This window comes from Mobula hypostoma, chromosome 8 (assembly GCF_963921235.1).
Source record: "Mobula hypostoma chromosome 8, sMobHyp1.1, whole genome shotgun sequence".
NCBI lineage: Eukaryota > Metazoa > Chordata > Chondrichthyes > Myliobatiformes > Myliobatidae > Mobula > Mobula hypostoma.
The window spans coordinates 94,536,889-94,557,964 of NC_086104.1; the positions used below are offsets into that span (position 1 = coordinate 94,536,889).

The 21,076-nt window shown below is 39.6% G+C and overlaps 1 protein-coding gene across 5 annotated transcripts in view; it reads left to right on the plus strand.

Annotated features, from left to right (window-relative positions):
• Positions 1-21,076, plus strand: part of LOC134350746 (cyclin-dependent kinase-like 4) — a 74,694-nt gene that overhangs the window by 8,483 nt on the left and 45,135 nt on the right. For all 5 annotated transcript variants that reach the window (XM_063056378.1, XM_063056382.1, XM_063056380.1 and 2 more), the window contains exons 3-5: positions 10,166-10,287; positions 18,112-18,184; positions 19,074-19,164. In XM_063056378.1, the coding sequence (XP_062912448.1) occupies positions 10,166-10,287; positions 18,112-18,184; positions 19,074-19,164 (286 nt within the window). The remainder of the gene's footprint in view (positions 1-10,165; positions 10,288-18,111; positions 18,185-19,073; positions 19,165-21,076) is intronic.

Sequence of the window (21,076 nt, forward strand, 5' to 3'; positions counted from 1 at the left end):
AATCCCCTTGCATATTGAAGTCCCCCATTACAATTGTGTCATTACCCTTATTACATGCCCTTTCCAGCTCCCTTTGCAATCTCTTTTCTTTTTAAATCTTTTTATTAGTTTTCAAAATTATAAACAAAAAAACAATGTTGATACAAAGAGATTGGAATAATCTTATTATTAATAAGCATATACAAAAAAGATTTCAAGTAACATAGGTATAATAGACTTCCAAACTCATGATGAAATTAATCATAAAGAAGATAAAGAAATATAAAGAAAAAAAATATATACAAAGAAACTGCCCCCCCCAAAAAAAGAGAAAAAAAAGAACTAAATACTAAACCCAAAAAAAAAGCAAACAGAACAAAACAGGGCTAGACCAATATCTTGAATCGAACATGTTCAGTAATGTTGTCAACTCCGCTCCTCTATTCGTATATTTTAAATTAATAAAGAAGATTCGGAAAGGTCAAATTATATCATATGAAAATGTTGCATAAAAGGTTTCCAAGTTTCTTCAAATTTGACCAAAGGATCAAAAATATTCTAAATTAAAACTTAATATAGTTTGGGAAAACTATTGGAATGTAGTAGGAGGATTGGTCTCCTTCCAGTTCAATAAAATAGATCTTCTGGCCATTAAAGTAACAAAAGCTATCATCCGACAGGCTGAAGAAGACAAAGATCTATGTTCTACCATTGGCAATCCAAAAGTTGCCATAATAGGATGGGGTATATGAGTTAAAGAAGCTACCTCAGAGCTACCTTACCCTATCTGTCACAAATAGGGTTTATATGGGAATAAAAACGGGCTAATTTATCTTCAGACATATGAGCTCTATGCACTGCTTTAAATTGTATTAATGTATGTTTAGCACATATAGAGGAAGTACTGACTAATTGAAAAATTTTATCCCATTTCTCTATAGGTAGACAAAGTTGAAGTTCCCTTTCCCATTTATTTTTAATTTTATCAGATATACCTGGCTGTAATAATGCCCCCATGAACTCCAGGGTCATTAACCAATCATCGTTTTTTAGTTATCCAGAAAACGATGATTGGTTAATGACCCTGGAGTTCATGGGGGCATTGTCTGGGCACCCAGCGTGTCGAGTTGCTTCTGAGGACGTGTGTAGCAGCCTTGAGCCAGTACCGAATTTAAGCGAGACCCCGCGGTGGTACGGCCTGGTGAAAGTAGCTGAGGGTGAGACCCTTTTAGTAGACGCTCCGATCTACCACGAGGGAGGGGAGTTGACCCCTGAAGATACCTCAGTGAGAGAGAGGCCGCGGCAACTGGACCCTGGCACCGTGGAAGATGGAGGCAGCGTGTGTGTGGATTATGCGACGTGGTTTAATGTGCTGGATCTGAGGAGTGGGTGTTGCCAGATCCCGAGGAGTGCGGCTGTTGAGCCGAAGACAGCCGTTACTAGTTCTCTAGGATTCTTCCAATCTGAAAAGATGCCCAAGGGCATATCCGGAGCCCCTGCATCCTTCCCGCAGGGCATGAGGAAGACCATGGGGGAAGTGAAGGTGTGTGGAGTTTTGACGTATGTGGATGACCGCCTGGAGCTTGGATTTGCCTGGGGGGACTATGAGGCGAGGTAAGTGGCTGAGCCCGGGCGACAGAAGCAAAGTGTCAAATGTGGAAGAGTTTTTGGCCGGAGGAGGTGGGTGCAGTGGGAGAAAAATGACCCGACATACCAGTTGAACTTCCTGGTGTTGGAACAGACGGTGGTGGACCTGGGGATGGAAACCCAGGTCGTCAATCTGAATGAGACACAGGGGAGAGAGGGGATTTGCATCGCTGAACTGAGTGCTCAGAAATGCCAGCCAGAGACTGAGTGCCGCACTTGTGGGACGACCATTGCAGACTTGGAATTCGCGCTCGTTAACATGGAGAAGGAGCAACAGAATTCCGAGCTGACACTGTGGTAATGTACTGATGAATTAATTCAGCGAGAAGAAACAATGACCCACCTTCAAAGGGATCAACAGAAACTCAAGACGTAGATCCAGAAAAGTTTGGAAGATCTACAAGTTGGGGAAGATCAAGGAAGTGTTCTGACTCAGGCCAACAGAAAACCGAGAGCCCAGGGAGGGGAGTTTGACTACACTCCCGAGGAGGTGAAGAAATGGAGGACAGATCTCGGAAAAGGGAGGCGGACGCTTGTAAGGAACCTGAAGACGACTGTCGACAGTTTAAATGAAGTGAAAAGACTGAAAGTTGACCTGGAAGACGTCACCAGGAAGAAAAAACTGGAGGCTAACCATCCTTTAACTGCTGCTTTTCAGGTCTGGGTGGGAGAAGCTGGTGGGGTAACTGCGTCCCAGATTGAGATGGCCAAGAACCCTGAGTCTGAACTGCGGAGGTTGTGGCGAGAGTTGAAGGAGTCCCCGAAGAAGCTGACTTCTCGGCTGCAGGAGGCTGAAGGGGTAGCCCCGGCTAAATGTTTCAGTCTGGAGAAACTTAAACAGCAGCTACCGATCGAGGGAATGAGGAAGAATACAGATTTGAAGGATGATGTGTTGGACATGTGGTACATGCTGCCTTTTGCTAACTTCCCCGTGATTGAGGAAGAGATCTTTGGCCCTTCTCCCACTGAGTCAGGTGTAGTGGGGAGGGCTAGCTGTTGGCAGTCTGAGTTACGGCAGGACCGAGATTAGGAAAAACTTCTTCACACAGAGTGGTGAATCTGTGGAATTCTCTGCCACAGGAAACAGTTGAGGCCAGTTCATTGGCTATATTTAAGAGGGAGTTAGATATGGCCCTTGTGGCTAAAGGGATCAGGGGGTATGGAGGGAAGGCTGGTACAGGGTTCTGAGTTGGATGATCAGCCATGATCATACTGAATGGCGGTGTAGGCTCGAAGGGCTGAATGGCCTACTCCTGCACCTATTTTCTATATTTCTATGTTTCTATGTAATTTCATAATTATATCATAGATAAATGCTATTAATCCCTTCTGGAGAGGACTTAAACCTAAAATTTTATCAGTAATATCAGTAGGGTATGAAGTCGGAAAGGTAGGCAATGTAGTATTTAAAAAATTTCTTATTTGTAAATATCTAAAAAAATGGGATCTAGGCAAATCAAATTTCTTAGATAACTGTTCAAAAACATGAAACAATTATCCAGAAATAAATCACGAAAACATGTTATACCTTTCGTTTTCCATATCAAAAAGGCTTGATCCATAATCGAGGGTTGAAAGAAGAAATCAGATATGATAGGACTTGATAACATAAATTTGTTCAAACCAAAAAATTTACGAAATTGAAACCATATTCGCTTTGTATGTTTAACTATTGGATTAACCATTTGTTTATTCAATTTAGATAGTACAAAAGGAAGTGAAGTTCCTAAAATGGAAGCTAAAGAGAACCCCTGTACAGAATGGCCTTCAAAGTTTACCCAATGTGGGCCTGGAGTTGTATTCCAATCTTGTGTCCAAAATATTAAATATTGAATATTAATTGCCCAATAATAAAATCTTAGATTAGGCAGTGCTAAACCACCATCTTTCTTAGACTTCTGTAAATATTTTTTACTTAATCTGGGATTTTTGTTTTGCCATATATAAGAGGAAATTTTAGAATCAATAGTAAGGATTTAGGAATAAAAATTGGTATTGTTTGAAATAAATATAAAAATTTAGATAAAATAATCATTTTAATAGCATTAATATGGCCAATCAGTGATAGAGACAATGGGGACCACTTAGTAATCAGTTGTTTAACCTGATTAATTAACGGTAAAAGGTTGAAATTGAATAGATCCTTATGTCCCTTAGTAATTTTAACTCCCAAATAAATAAAATAGTCAGTAGTCACTCTGAATGGAGAATATCTATAAATGGGAACCTGCATATTTAATGGGAAAAGTTCACTCTTACCTAGGTTCAGTTTGTAACCAGAAAAACTACTAAACTGAGCAAGCAAAGTTAATACTGCTGGAATGGATTTTCCTGGGTTAGAAATATATAATAGTAAATCATCTGCATTACAGTGATAATTTATGAATCTCATTTCCACGGGTGATGCCAAATATATTAGGGGAGTCCCGAATAGCAATAGCTAATGGTTCCAAGGCAATATCGAATAGTAGTGGACTAAGAGGACAACCCTGCCTGGTACCACGGAATAGATGAAGAAGAGGAGATCTTTATTAGTAAATACCGAAGTGAAAGGAGTGAAATATATCAGGTTAATCCAAGACATAAATATCGGGTTAAAATTAAATTTCTCAAGGGTGTTAAATAAATACGTCCATTCAACTCGTCAAAAGCTTTCTCAGCTTCCAATGAAATAACACATTCTGGAATTCTGGGTGAAGGAGTATAAACAATATTCATTAATCTCCTAATATTAAAAGAAGAGTAACTATTTTTAATAAAATTTGAGGTAATACATTCTCCAATCTCATTGCCAATATTTTAAAAAAATCTTAGAATCCACATTCAGCAAAGATATAGGCCTGTAAGATGCACATTCAGTAGGATCCTTATCTTTTTTGAGAATTGGGGAAATAGAAACTCAATAAAAAGATTGTGGTAATTTACCAATAGATACAGCATCCCTAAAAACTCTACATAGCCAAGGAGTCAGTGTAGTAGAGAAAAATTTAAAAAATTCTACTGTATATCCATCTGGGCCAGGTGCTTTACCTGAGTTCATTGAAAGAATAGCATTTTTTATTTCATCTATGATAGATACGGCTAGTTTTAAGCGTTCATTAGATGAATTTAGGTTTATTGAGGAACAAAGTAATTTTTTCTTCACAACGAATTCTACAGAGGATATTTCCAGTGGGACATTATGGGATGCTTTTAAAGCATATATTCGTGGACAAATTATTTCATATACTGCTGGATTAAAAAAGCGAACCAATAATGAAATACTTAAACTGGTTGACAAGATTAAAGAAATTGACAAGAAGTATTCTATAGCCCCTAATCAGGAGCTTTATAAACAGAGAGTTGAACTTCAAATGGAACATAATCTCTTACTATCATCTTCGATTGAAAGTCAATTAATCAAAACTAAGAGTCAATTCTACACACATTGTGATAAAACTGGGAAACTATTGGCTGATCAATTGAAATCGGCCTCGGTTAAACGACAGATTGTTAAGATTTGTAAACAAGATGGCACTTTGACGGTTGACCATGATGAGATAAATAAATCCTTTCAAGAATTCTATACCTCCCTATATCAATCAGAATTTCCTGATGACTACACTATAATGCATGAATTTTTAAAGAAATTGAATATTCCCTTTGCAATCTCAACCCCACATCTTAGCTACTATTTGGAGGCCTATATATGATTCTCAAAATGTCTTTTTTACCCTTGCAGTTTCTGAACTCCACCCACAAGGATCTGACATTCTCTGACCCTATGTCACCTCTTTCTAAAGATATGATTCCATCTCTTACCAAAAGAGCCACACCACCACCTATGCCTTCCTGTCTGTCCTTTCGGTACAAAGTATATCCTTTGATATTAAACTCCCAACTGTGACTTTCTTCCAACCATGACTCAGTGTCACTCACAACGTCATACTGACCAATCTCTAATTGCGCCATGAGTTCTTACATCTTTTTCCGAATGCTACATGCATTTAAGCACAGCACCTTCAGTCATGCATTCTTTGCCTTATGAATTTTGCCACTGTGGTACAACTTAACACTTTACTCTGTCTGCAGTTGTACCCAGTCATTGGCTTGTCCCTCCTTACATTTATAGTACATATTACATCATCTACTTGTAAACCTGCTGGCTCTATCACACTGGTTCCCAACCCCCTGCCATATTAGTTTAAACCACTGCCAACAACTCTAGCAAACCTGCCTGCAAGGATATTAGTGCCCCTTAGATTCAAGTGCAACCTGTCCCTTTTGTACAGGTCACACCTGCCCCAGAAGAGGTCTCAAATGATCCAGAAATCTGAAACCCTGCCGCCGCTCCAATTTTTTAGCTATGCATTTATCTGCCACCTCATTCTATTCCTATCTTCATTGTTGCGTGGCACAGGCAGCAATCCTGAGATTACTACCCTTAAGGTCCTGTTTCTCAGATTCCTTCCTAACTCTCTGTATTCTGTTTTCAGGACCTCCTTCCTTTTTCTCCCTATGTTGTTGGTACCAATATGTACCACAACTTCTGGCTGGTTATCCTCCTTTTTCAGGATGTTGTGGATGCATTCAGAAACATCATGGACCCTGATACCTGGGAGGCAAACCACCATCCGTGTTTCCTTTTCGCATCTGCAGAACCACCTATCTGTCCCCTAACTATAGAGTTCCCTATTACTGCTGCCATCCTCTTCAGCTTCCTGCCCTTCTGAGCCACAGGGTCAGACTCAGTGCCAGAGGCATAGTTGTCTTCCCCAACAGTATTCAAAATAGAGTACTTATTGTTAAGGGGGTGGCCACTGGGGTGCTCTCCACTATGTGACACTCTCCCTTCCCTCTCCTGACAGTTACCCATTTATCTGTCTCCTGTAGCCTTGAGGTGACTGCCACCCTGAAACTCCTGTCTATCACCTCTCACTTTCCCTAACAAGCCGAAGGTCATCAAGCTGCAGTCCAGTTCTATAACACGGTCTCTAAGTCTGTATCTTGATGCACCTGGTGCAGATGTGGCCATAGGGGAGGCTAGAAGTCTCCTGGAAAACCCACATCTGATACCCTGAACAGAACACTGGCTCTGTAGACACATCCCCTATTCTCTCAAGAGTTAATTCAGAAAAAAGAAATAAGAAATGAATGAATTTACCTTGCCTCTGCCTGTTCTTGCTGAAGCCCTGCTGAGCCAAAGCCTTACTACTCTGACTCAGACCACTCTGACGATGGCCGGTCCCACGATAACTGCTTCGCTAGAATGTACCCCTCTTTTAAGAGACTGGGTTTTTAAAGCTCTTCATTGGACTTGTGCAGGAATGCTTCTGTTGCATCTGTACAGTACTCCAATCAATGACTCCCGTTGAAAAAACTTCCTGCTTTTTAAAGCTCTCCACCGGACCTGCGCGAGAATGCTTCTGTTGCATCTGCGCAGTACTCCAGTCAACGACCCATATTGAAAAGCACGTGAATTGATAGTTAATTGACCATTGTACCATCCCCTCTAGTTCACAGGTGAGTTGGACACTTGGGAAGAAGAAAAAATGAAGCTAATTGTTTCATAGGGCCGTTATGATTGGAAATTAAAAATCAGTAACATTCAGGAATGGTAAAAGTATGAAAACAAAGCTAAATCCTGGAAGGAGACTGCATTTTAGCCATCCTTTGAAGCAAGTTCTGTATTTGGCAAATTATCCTACAGGTACTGATTAGCAGAGGCAATTCAGTTCAGCGAATCTAAAAATGTTATTTAGTAATTATTTTATAATATCTTATAGAAATGGGGACCAATCCATTTATTTGTTCACCTAATGAAAGGCTTGAATTTTCACAATTCAAAGGCACTTTTCACAATTACATAATTGTGTTACAACCAGTGAAGCTATTCCAATTCCAGCGTAGGAAATGTAACTACCAATTTGCCCTCAGTAATGTTCCTTTTATTGAAGATTGAAGATGCATTTGAAAGGTAAATGTTGGGGTGGGGATAATTCCCTTAATATAGCATCATAGAACTGTTTTATGTTCTAGAGGGCTTTCCTTACTATTATCCAGTGTGCATCTAGCTGTACTTTAGACAGTTCAGGGGAACGTTGCTGACAAGCACACTCAGAATCTAGGAGTACATACTTGAGTACATGAAGCATGCAAGCAAAGTGCAACTGCACAAAGGAAGCCTTCAGTATAATGACACCCCTTACAAAATATGTTAAGCTTATTTTATGAAAGGACATTATTTTATGTGGAGTGTTTTAACAAAAATGGGATTACACTTTATGTATCTTGGAATATTTACATGATCAGTATTTATGTACAAAGTTTCTATTACTGTATATATTTTAAAATAAGGATAATGTTCATCGGGAAGATAAAATGTGAAAGTGTTTTGATAAAGAGATTGAGCAGCAGAGAGAGCATACAGATAGAATTCGGGTCTGCATTTAGAAGAGTGAAAGGTGACATAAAGATAGACAAGTCCCCTGGTCCTGATGGAGTGCATCCCAGCGTACTGAAAGAATGGCAGACGTCATATTAGAGGCTTTGGTGATAATTTACCAAAATTCTCTGGACCCTGGGCAGGTCTTGGCAGATTGGAAGAAGGCGAACGTCACGTCACTGTTCCAAAATGGATGTAGGCAAAAGCAGGTTAGTTTAACATCTGTAGTTGGGAAAATGCTTGAAGCTATCATTAAAGAAGAAACAGCGAAGCATCTGGAAAGAAATGGATCCATCAGGCAGAAGCAGCATGGATTCGGCAAAGTCAAGTCCTGTTTGACAAACTTACTGGAGTTCTTTGAGGATATGATGAGTGCAGTGGGTAAAGGGGAACAGATGGACGTTATTGACTTGGATTTCCAGAAGGCATTGGATAAGGTGCCACATGGATGACCATGTGATAAGGCTGCATAGAGTTGGGGGTGATGTATTAGTATGGATAGAGGATTGGTTAACCAATAGAAAGCAGAGTAGGAATACACGAGTGTTTCTCTGGTTGGCAGTCTGGCACTCAGTGGAGAGTGGTGTGCTGTAGGGGTTGGTGCTGGGCCCACAACTGTTCACGATATATGTTAACGATCTGGAAGAGAAAACAGGGCAGTGTAATTAAGTTTGCTGATGACACTAGATTGAGTGGAAAGGCAAATTGTGCAGAGGATACAGAGACAGGTTCAGTAAGTGGACAAGAGTCTGGCAGATGGAGTACAATGTTGGTAAAATGGAAGATCAGATTTTTATTTAAATGGTAAGAGATTGTGCAGAGGGACTTGTGAATGCTTGTGCATGAATCACAAAAGGTTGGTTTGCAGGTGCATCAGGCTATCAAGAAGGCAAATGAGATGTTGGCCTTTGTTGCTAGAGGGATTGAATTTAAGAGCAGGGAGATTATGCTGCAACTGCACAGGGTACTGGTGAGGCCGCACCTGGTGCAGTTCTGGTCTCCTTACTTGAGGAAAGATATACTGGCTTTGGAGGCGGTGCAGAGGAGATTCATCAGGTTAATTCCAGAGATGAGGGGGTTAGACTATTAGGAGAAATTGAGGAGCCTGGGACTGTACTTGCTGCAATTCAGAAGAATGAGAGGAGATCTTATAGAAACATATAAAATTATCAAAGGGATAGATAAGATAAAGGCAGGAAAATTGCTTCCTCTGGTAGGTGAGACTAGAACTAGGGGACATAGCCTCAAGATTCAGGAGAGTAAATTTAGGATGGAGATGAGGAGGAACTGCTTTTCCCAGCGGGTGGTGAATCTGTGGAATTCTCTGCCCAAGGAAGCAGTGGAGGCTACCTCAGTAAATATATTTCAGACAAGGTTGGATTGATTTTTGCATAGTTGAGGAATTGAGGGTTATGGGGGAAAGGCAGGGAGGTGGAGATGAGTCCATGGCCAGATCAGCCATGATCTTAATGAATGACAGAGCAGGCTTGATGGGCCAGATGGCCTACTCCTGCCCCTATTTCTTATGTTCTAATGTTCTTAATTGAAACATATAAAATATGAAAAAGATCTTTCCTCTTAGGGGAGATTCCAAAATTAAGGATCATGGTTTAGAGATAAGGTGTCACTCATTTAAGGTAACAACAAAGTGAAATTTTCTCTCAAAGTTTTGGAGTTCTTTCAAAAGAGCAGCGGAAGCAGTTGTTTGAATATGTTTCTGGCAGGTTTAGATTGATACTTCACAAGCAAGGGGTGATAGATTACCATGCATTATTAGAAATACTGTATACCATGATCTTATTAAATAATTTGAAGGGCCATGTGGCCTCCTGCTACTGCATGGTTGTTTGGAAACATCCTGGATCAATAAGGGAGATATCAATAATGGAAAATAAAGAAAAACAAAGCATACATTAGATATTCAGTAATGGATGGTAAAAATGAACATGAAGATGTTGTAAGTAAAATGAAATAAGCAAAGAAAATAAAAGGACCTATCCAACTCTGTTTATCAATCTGTCAATTGAAAATCACCTCATTCATTGTTAATATATCACAGTTGCTGAATGTGAAATTGATGAATTTAATTTAATTTTATTTATATCTTTGTTACAGCAATTAAAACATAATAACTTAGTGAATCTGCTTGAAGTATTCAGAAAAAAACGTAAATTGCATCTCGTGCTAGAGTACTATGATCACACTGTATTACATGAGCTGGAGAGGTATCCCAGAGGGTAAGAGCACTTGAACTAAGCTGTCATTTTGACTGTAAAGATTTTACTCAGTTGAGCAAGATCTGAATATAGAAGAAGAAATTTTATGAAACTGATTGAATCCTCGATATAATTAAAATACATTTTCCATTTGCAGTCTTTCAATAGAAATCTATTAAGATATTCGTTAGTGTATGCTTCTGTCTTCATACAGATAGTATCAGGTGTTAAACTTTCCTGCTACGTGCTTTAAAGCGTTTATTACATTGGTGCTAACATCTTAACTGGCTGTCTATTGATCTGGATCTTCAAGTGGTCTTGATGTTCTTTTTAAAGGTGGTGATAATTTCTGTCTGCATTATTTCCTCAGGCAGTGAGTTCAAGATGCCCCATTAATTGTTAATCAGTGAAAATATTTTTCCTTAATCACCCTGTATCTGTTCTACCAATTAGCTTAAATCCTAATGCCCTAATAATGATCTTCTCTGCTAAAGGAAACAGACCATTCCAGTTTTCCCTATCTAAGCCTCTCATAGTTTTCTACACATAAGTTAAACATCTCCTCTCTTCCACAGAAAACAGCCTCTCCTAAGCATTTTCTACTCATAATTCATAATGCTGAAAATGGAGAAACCAGTCAAGAGGACCATCACAGTATGGCCTAATGAGGCAGTTTCTGTGCTTCAGGACCTTTGAACAGAATAACTAGCAAAATGTTCAAAGGGGACACCACACATGGAGAAGACACAGACCTTGAAGAATATGCCTCATCTGTCACTGGCTACATCAGACAGTGTGTAGCCAAAGTTGGTACCTCAAGAACAGTCATCTCACGGCCCAGCTAGAAGCACTGGCTGAATAGAGAGGTGCACTCCCTTCTAAAAGCCTGGTATGCTGCCTTCAAGTCTGGAGACAGGACAGCTCTCACAGCAGCCAGGAGAAGCCTCATCTTCGGTATCAAGAGGGCAAAGATCTACACACAAAAACATCCCCGAACACCTGCCTGATAACAAACCCCAGGGCGTGTGACTGGGCATCAGAAGCATTACTGACTATGCAAGGAAAAACAGCATTGACTATACCAATGACGCCTCTCTCTTTTCACTTTTATGCTTGCCTGTAGACATGCAACACAACACTGGTCACGAAAGCTACCCATCTCCCAGATGAGCATCCAGTATTTGTAACAGTAGCAGACATGAGAAGGACTGCAGAGAGTGAACCCCGTCAGACAGGTGGGCCAGACAACATCCCAGGCCGAGTACTCAGGGTGTGCACATCAGCTCACTGATGTTTTCACAGATATCTTCAACACCTCTCTCATCCAGGCTACTGTGCCCACATGCTTGAAATCAGCCACAGTCATCCCTTTACCAAAGATCTCTGCAGCTGCAGATGAAAACGACTACTGCTCGGTGGCACTAACTCCAATCATCACGAAGTGCTTTGAGTGACTGACAATAGCATATATCAAAAACTCCATCCCTGCTCCATGCTGCTTCTGGATTTCAGTTCACCATTTAACACTACTGTCCCACAGACCTTGGTCAGCAAACACCATTGTGCAACTGGGAGTTGGACTTCCTAACTAACATAGTCAGAATGCAGAGCTGCTCCTCCCTCCCCATCATCCTCAACATGGGTGCCCCCCAGGGCTGTACACCCTGCTCACACGCGACTGCATAGCTAAACATTTGAGTAATCGCATTGTCAAATTCACTGAAGACTAGCCAGTGGTGGGGTTCATCACCAACAATGATGAGACGGCCTACAGAGAGGAGGTGGAAGAGCTCGAGGCCTGGTTCCAAGCAAATAACCTCCTCCTCAATGCCAACAAGTCAAGGGAGCTGTTTGTTGACTTCACGCCCCTATTTGCATTGGCATCATAGCAGCGGAAACGGAGCAGTTTCATATTTCTGAGATTGCATATCTTGCACTATCTCTCATGGTTCCAGAACACATCCTTACCCAATCAGGAAAGTTCACCAATGCCTCTACTTTCTGAGGAGGCTGAAGAGAGCTGGACTCTGCACATCCATACTCATAACCTTCTACAGGTATGCAGTAGAGAGCATCCTAAGATGCTGCATCATTGCCTGGGATGGGAATTGTGCTGTGGCAGACAAGAAGGCTCCACAACAGATAGTCGAAACTGCCCAATGAATTACTGGCACCAGCCCACCTGCCATCAAGGACATATATGCAGAAAAGTGCCAGTAATATCATGAGGGATCCCACCCACCCTGCTCATGGACTTTTGTCCAAATCCTGTCAGGGAGGAGGCTACATAGCATACACACCAGGACTTCCAGACTCAAAAACAGTTACTTTCCCCAAGCAGTATGGCAGATCAACACCTCCACCCGTTAATCCACTCCTCCGCATCCCCAACCACCACTACTTTATCATTTTTTGTCATTCACCTTATGTACAGGCACTCCTATGCCTTGTATTATGGACATAAAATCAATCTATGCATATATACTATCTTATGTATTTATATTTATTGTGTTTTTTTATTATTGTTTTCTTTATCTTATTGTGTATTTTTTGTGCTGCATCACATCTAGAGTAGCAATTATTTTGTTCTCCTTTACACTTGTGTACTGGGAATGATATTAAACAATCTTGAATCTTGGAGAATCTTAATCATAAACAAAGGCCACCTTAGCTACCTGCCCTTTACATTCAGGGATCTGTGGGCTTGGTAACATTCTGTATCTCTCCATAGGAGCTCTTTGTAGTCATCATTTTATCCTCTTTTGCTTCTTCATAACAGTTAAGCAAGGATTTTATCTCACCTATCTCATTAGTCACAATTTATGCAATAGATAACATAGAAAGTGAAAGTAAAGATGACATTGAAGGTGAGAAGTGTTCCCTATTCATTACCACTTTAGGATGACTGGCAGACACGTTATATTCTGGACCTTATATTCTCTGGTACTTTATAAAGATTTCTGTAGAGTTTGGCTTTGGCATGGTACTATGCACTGCATTTAATCTAGGACATGCATCTTCCTTTTACCAGGTTACCAGGCAAAAACAAGTTAGTTATCTTCTTATGCCAAAATAATGTCCTTGTAAAATATAGGGAACCCCTTTGTTATGGCAGTTTGGGGAATGGAAATTCAGCCTTAGGGAGTTCACAAGCTGCCACCATAAAATTTGAGACAGAGAATAAAAATTTACTCTTACAGAATTTGTGAAAAGAAAGTAAATAAACACAATATGAAGAAACAATGAATTTTGTCATTTTTTTCAAGGGTTTGTAAAATATCATGATACAGGTGGTTTTCTAGGCATTTAACCCCTTCATAATGTGGGGTGTATTGTGTGTTAAATTGTAGTGGCCTTTTACCAAGTACTAAATACGGTACCATATCTCAAAATTTTCAGTAGTGTTTTGAATTGTGTTAAGGGCAAATTTCCATTACTCAAATTGGCATAATCTGGGATACACTTTATGGTTTAAATATCACCTTCAGGTTGGACCAGTTAGTACAACTTCAGGCTTGTTGTAGGCTTGTGTTTAAGCTGGGGTCTATAAAAAACCTTGACATGATTTATGTTGTCTACTAGTTATGTCAATCACCAGGACTAAAATGAGCAAAATACCTAAACCAGGATTGAGAATACTTAAAAATCAAGCAAAATGTAGGAGAAAACTTGGTTTAATTTCCATTGATATTCATGAAGATGAAAGATACTTTTGCGATGTAATTCTAATTAACAAAGATTCAAAATTCTACCAGAATTCTTCCTACAGTGCTGGAGGAATTCAAACGGTCAGGTACACCTTTGGAGGAAAGGGGATATTGAGACCCTGCAACATCCTGCGCTATTCATTGTTTCTCTCCTGTTTTTCCTTCTCTGTCTCCTGTTCAGAAACTTCCAGTTCCTTCTTTATCACTTGCTTCTTTGCGCTCCCTTTCACACCAACCACTTTTCCTTTTCCTGTCCTCGAGAACTATTAGTTTGTTCATATTGCACAATGCTGTTGAGCAAAATATAGATGAATATTTTTGTGTATAAATTATGAAAATACAGTGAAGCTGCATGATTTATGCAGCCTGGTATATTCTCTGCATTATGTACTAGCACATGAAGTGTAGTGCCTTGTATAGACCATCAATTTATCAATATTTACTTATCTGGTCAGTCTCAACACTCTCTTTGTGACAATATCCACAGCTTTGGAACAGTCTAAATACAACACTGGTATCATTACTTTCGTACATCAATATTGAGTCTTTACACAAAAACACACTGCAGCAAAGGTTTTGAGTTGATCAATAACAAAACAAAAGAGATAAAGACAGCACCTGGTCTCATGAAAGCTCTTCTTAATTTACAAAGGTCGGTTAAGTTAAACGATCCATTAGAATTTCTTGAGCCAAAAAAAAATGATAACACTGCAACTCCTGGCAGAGGACTATTTGGTTGTCTTGCAGGAAGACCTGGAAAGTGACAATAAATTCAATAGTTACTGCAACAGACTACTTACCATTTTATAGTAGTTCATCAGTGACTCATGGAGATATTATGGATTAAGCAGCAGAATATGACACAGTCTGTCAGTCCTCAGTCCTGGCAAACAGGTCCTTACCCCTGCTCCATTGAAACATGTTGAATCTAGCCACAATAATATGGTGAAGGTCACAGCAGACAACTGTCCATGTTATGGGGCTCTTGGAGATAGCAAACCAATGGATTTTCTGACATCTTTTTTTAAAAAATAAAGTTTGAAGACATGTCTGTGAACCTCTTATGATTTGTTGGGAAATTTGAGTATAGCGCCTCTAAGAATCCTAGACTATGATTTTTGAGATGTTTTAAAATGACCTAGTATTAAAAGGGAGCTGCTGTTCATCAGCCTATGGCTCCCCCCTCCCCCCCATTGACAAGTAACAGGGACTCCTTTTCAGTTTCCACAAAAGCAGATGGCCCTGGGGAATTGCATGTTATATTACAGTAAAACCTTTCATGGCCCTCGATGTGATATGCTATCTTCCCCTGCTCTCTGATTCTCAGTTTATTTTAAAAAAATATTCAGTTGTTAGAACATGGTCCTTGCTGGCAAACCTGGCCTTTATTGCTCACCCCAGTTTCCCTTGAGAGGTAACAGTGAAGCATCTTTTTAAACTGCTCCAGGAGAGGCAAGTTTTTACTCAGAAAGTAACATATCCCAGTATAGTGGTAGAGGCTTTTAAGAGATGTTTAGATGAAAGAAAGATGGAGGAATATGGACATGGTGTAGGTGGGAGGGATTAGTGTTTGGGTGTTTTTGATTTGCTTTTTAACTGGTTCAGCACAACATTGTGGGCTGAATGGCCTGTTCCTGTGCTGTACTCTTCTATGTTCTATGTTCTTGTGAAGGTTCTCCCACAGTTCAGTTACGGTAGGGCTTTTCAAAGTTTACACCTAGCAGTGATGAAGGAATACATATTTCTATGTTAGGATGGTGTGTGTGACCTGGACTGGAATCTACAGACGGTGATGTTCCCTTGCACTTGCTGCCTTCTTGATGGTAGAAGTGTCGTCAGAATAGTCTAGGTGAATAATTTCATGGATTGAGTACACTACAACCGCATTGTACCTGTAGTGAAGGCAATGAAAGTTTAGAATAGTAGATATGGCGACAATGGTGACGATCAAGTGGGTTGCTTTGTTCTTGATGTTAGTGATCTCTTTGGGTGGTATTCAGGAGGCATTCTTTTTTTCAAGTGGAAAATATTTCATTATGATTCAGATGTGTGTCTTATAGATGATGAAAAGCTCCAGCCTTTGATGTTTTCTTACAGTCACACTGTTTCTATGGACAATGGTGACCCCCAGCATCTGCTAGGAGAGAATCTTATTGGTGAAGGTTTACCATTGAAAATCAAGTCAGTAGCTAGACTCTGTCTTGTTAAGAAAGTCATTGACTGGTAGTTGCATGGCATAACTCTTGCTTGCCACTTATCAGTTCATGCCTAAATATTGTCTAAGTTTTACTGCATGCAGGCAAAGACATTTTCATTTGCTGAGGAATTATGAATGAAATTAAACACTGTAATAATACTGAACATTCCTATTTCTCTTGCTAGGACAGAAGGGAGGTCATTGATGAGGTAGCTGAAGATGGTTGAGCTGAAGACACTGCAAGTTATTAAGTTCAAGTTTATTGTCCTGGACATACATAGCCAGGGTGTAAAGTACTTTTGCAGGAGCAACACAGTAATAAATTATGTTTAGGTGCCCTGATGAATTTCTGCAGTAACCTACCGTGGCTGGGATGATTGATATCCAGCTATCACAGCCATACTCCTTTATACAAAAGGAACTGGAATTGATTTATTATTGTCACATGTACCGAGAAACTGTGAAAACCTTTTATTTGCACCATCCAGACAGATCATAGAACATAGAACACTGCAGCACAATACAGGCCCTTTGGCCCACGATAGTGTGATGACCTTTTAACCTAATTGAAGATCAATATCCCCTACCTCCACATAGCCCTCCATTTCTCTATCATCTATGTGTATCTAAGAGTCTCTTAATTGGTAATCCCCAAGGCCTGACCTAGTCTATCGTTGGACCTCGTGGGAAGCTAGAGAAGAAATTGTGGAGGCCCTTGCAGAGATTTTTGCTTCATCTCTGCCACAAGTGAGATTCTGGAGGACCAGAGAGTGGCTAATGTGGTCTATTGTTTAAAAAGAGTAGCAAACACAAGCCATGAAACTAGAGACTAGTGAGTCTGACATTGGTGGTGGGTAAATTGCTAGAGGGGATTCTGAGGGGTAGGATCTACCAACGTTTGGAGAAACAAGGTCTGATTTGGGATAGTTAGCATGGCTTTGAGCATGGCAAGTTATGTCTGAAAAATTTCTTGGTGTTTTCCAAGGAGGGAACCAAGAGGGTAGATGAGGGTAGGCCAGTGGATATTGTTTACATGGACTAAGGCAAGGCCTTTGACAAGGTCCCTTATGGCAGACACTATAGTCAAAATCCCACCCAACCTGAGCATTCTCTCTTCTACTCTTCCCATGGGGCAGAAGATACGAAAGCATGAAAGGATGCACCATCAAGCTCAAGGACAGCTTCTAGCCTACTGTTGTAAGACTATTGAACAGACTCCTTGCATATTATTGTCTGCCTGCACTAGACTTTCTGTAAGTGTAACACTATTATGCATTCTGTTAATTGTTTATCCTTACACTACTTTGATGCACTGTTGTAATGAAATGATCTATATGGAATGCATGTAAAACAAAGATTTTTTCTGTACCTTGGTATGTGTGACAATAATAAAGTTCAAATTGAAAGTTCAAAGTACACATATGTCACCATTTACTACCATGAGATTCATTTTCTTGCAGGTATTCACAGTAACTACAAAGAAACACAATAGAATTGATGAAAAACTACGCACTAAGACAGACAAGCAACCAAAGTGGAAAAGGCCGCAAATTGTACAAATACAAAAAGAAAAGTAAAATAATAATAATAATAGATAAATAATTAATAAATAATATTACAAATAATAAGCCAATTCAAACTCTCATGAACTAAAATAATTTTTGTTTGAGACTAAAAAACTCATGAATTACTGGGACACCTGGGTAACAAAACTTGCAATTTTCAATGGTAACTTGCCTTGCTGAGTTCCTCTCTCTTTGACCAAGTCTTTGATTATATATGTAAATATGGGGGTTCCAATCTAATTCAGTGTCACATTTTATTTAATCATACACGTGAAAAACTTAATACATTTTATTACATTAAGGGCATAAACATTTTGCAGATATATTGAAGATACAATTGCTGATCCTAAAGATGTCAAATATCTCTCTGGTTTAGGTTACCAGAAGTCATGGTTAAAAACGTTATGTGGCAAATCCTTCAAGCTGTTAGCTTTTGTCATAATCACAATGTAAGTCGCTATTATATTGACAATATTATTGTCTGATAATCATTCTATTTCTTGCAGTATACTGGATGGACTTGTGTTACATGTAAATCTTAGAGAAGTGAGCTTAAGAGCCGAGAGGTAAACTTGCAGCTATATAGGACCCTGGTCAGACCCCACTTGGAGTACTGTGCTCAATTCTGGTCGCCTCACTACAGGAAGGATGTGGAAACCATAGAAAGGGTGCAGCGGAGATTTACAAGGATGTTGCCTGGATTGGGGAACATGCCTTATGAGAAAAGGTTGAGCCTTTTCTCCTTGGAGCGATGGAGGATGAGAGGTGACCTGATAGAGGTGTACAAGATAGTGAGAGGCATTGATGGTGTGGATAGTCAGAGACTTTTTCCCAGGGTTGAAATGGCTAGCACGAGAGGGCATAGTTTTAAGGTGCTTGGAAGCAGGTACAGAGGAGATGTCAGGGGTAATTTTTTACGCAGAGAGTGGTGAGTGTGTGGAATGGACTGTCGGCGGTGGCGGCGGAGGTGGAAACGATAGGGTCTTTTAAGAGACTCCTGGATGGATACATGGAGCTTAGAAAAATAGAGGGCTATGGGTAAGCCTAGGTAGTTCTAAGGTAAGGACATGTTCAGTACAGCTTTGTAGGCTGAAGGGCCTGTATTGTGCTGTAAGTTTTCTATGTTTCTAAACCTATTGGTCCTACAAAGTGTCAGCTGTTTTATTTCCAGGCAGAGCTGTATGTTGACTAAGACAAATGTTGTGAAAATCATTAATTGAAAATTTATTTTATAGATTATAATTGTGCTATTTTCCAATAATTTTAATATTAGAGGAATCTATTCAGTGCAGTAAACTATTTTCATTTTTGAGTTAAAGTTTAATGTTTCTTCTCCAGTATGTTTGTCGAGATGTCAAGCTGGAAAACATTCTGATTACTAAACAAGGGATTATCAAGCTATGTGTCTTTGGATTTGCCAGAATGCTTAGTAAGTTGTATTTCACATTCAGTGTTTTGATTAAATGGATACAATATTATATGGAAAACCATTTAACTTTCCCCCTAATTTTCTATCCCTTATTACCTCTTCATATGTGAATATTTTTTTTTCCTATTCTAAGGTAAATCTTCATCTTGTACGATTATAATATGAGTTTGATAGGTATAGGCATTTCAGCCAATTAAATCCTTGCCTAATGTTTAAATATTTGCCTTCTACCAAACACTTCAGGAAATTAACACATAAAATTAGACTTTCTAATATCCAAGTCATGGATTGGCTTGTACAAAGGAGCAATTCATCGATCTGTAGCTTCCATTACTTTGGATCAAAGCAGTAGTATGAAACAAGGTACTTACAAAAAAAAAAACAAGAATAAAGTTACCAACAATAAATCCAACATTTTTATGAACTGAACAAGAATTTAGTGGTTACCTGCAAACAAACTATAGTCAAATATTTCCAAATACTGTATATTCACATATAAATATATTATGTGTGATTTAAAAAAAAATCTCCTTGTCTTCATGTCATATCACATATGGAGCCATTGACAATAAATTGTCCAATGTGTAAACATATGAAGGATGTGGAAGCATTGGAAAGGGTACAGAGGAGATTTACCAGGATGCTGCCTGGTTTCGAGAGTATGCATTATGATCAGAGATTAAGGGAGCTGGGGCTTTACTCTTTGGAGAGAAGGAGGATGAGAGGAGACATGATAGAGGTGTACAAGATAATAAGAGGAATAGATAGAGTGGACAGCCAGCGCCTCTTCCCCAGGGCACCACTGCTCAATACAAGAGGACATGGTTTTAAGGTAAGGGGTGGGAAGTTCAAGGGGGATATTAGAGGAAGGTTTTTTACTCAGAGAGTGGTTGGTGCATGGAAAGCACTGCCTGAGTCAGTGGTGGAGGCAGATACACTAGTGAAGTTTAAGAGACTACTAGACAGGTATATGGAGGAATTTAAGGTGGGGGCTTATATGGGAGGCAGGGTTTGAGGGTCGGCACAACATTGTGGGCCGAAGGGCCTGTACTGTGCTGTACTGTTCTATGTTCTATGTTCTATGTATCGAATCATTCTGCATGAATCCCTATTAGTTTTAACCAAGGCCCGGTGAGTGATGCTTCTTCCCTCAAAATACTTTACTCATAAAACTATCAAGCTTACAGTACAATATCTTCATATGTTGCCAATAAAAGTAAAAGATAGATCACTCTACCTGCAAACTTCAAACTATCTGAAATATATCTCTGTATATGATTCACATTATAAGTAATGCATCAGTTTTTTCTCTCCATAAATTTCACAGTCAAACAGTCCAAGAGTTTTGTACATGAATGCCATCCTCTCCCTGTGCAATAGTTGAAGATCTTAAGCTATATACCTTCTCCATAGTATCTTTGAGAAGTATGAATTTTTTGCACATCCCTTTGCGTGTGGTCCTCAATCTTGGAATATGCCAGTCCACTGTATTCAACAATACAACAGATTTCACAACATATGTCAGTGTTAATAAACCGATTCTGATTCTGACTTTGAGCTGCATTAGGTTACACAGAGAGGATCTCATGTCTAATGACTTCTTCATAATTGAGAGGGAGCAAATTTCATCCCTCAATATGCAGGATAAAGTGTTACAGTTACAGAGAAAATGCAGTGCAGACAATCAATATGGTACAAGGCCATAACAAGATAAATTGTGAGGTCAAGGATCTATCTTACTGTATTAGAGGATTGTTCAATAGTTTATAACAGCAGGACAGAAGCTGTCCTTAATTCTGTTGGTACATGCTTCCAAACTTCTGTATCTTCTGCCTGATGGGAGGGGAGAAAAGGAGAGAACATCCGGGGTGGGTGGAGTCTTTGATTATTTTGGTGAGATGTGTAGACAGAG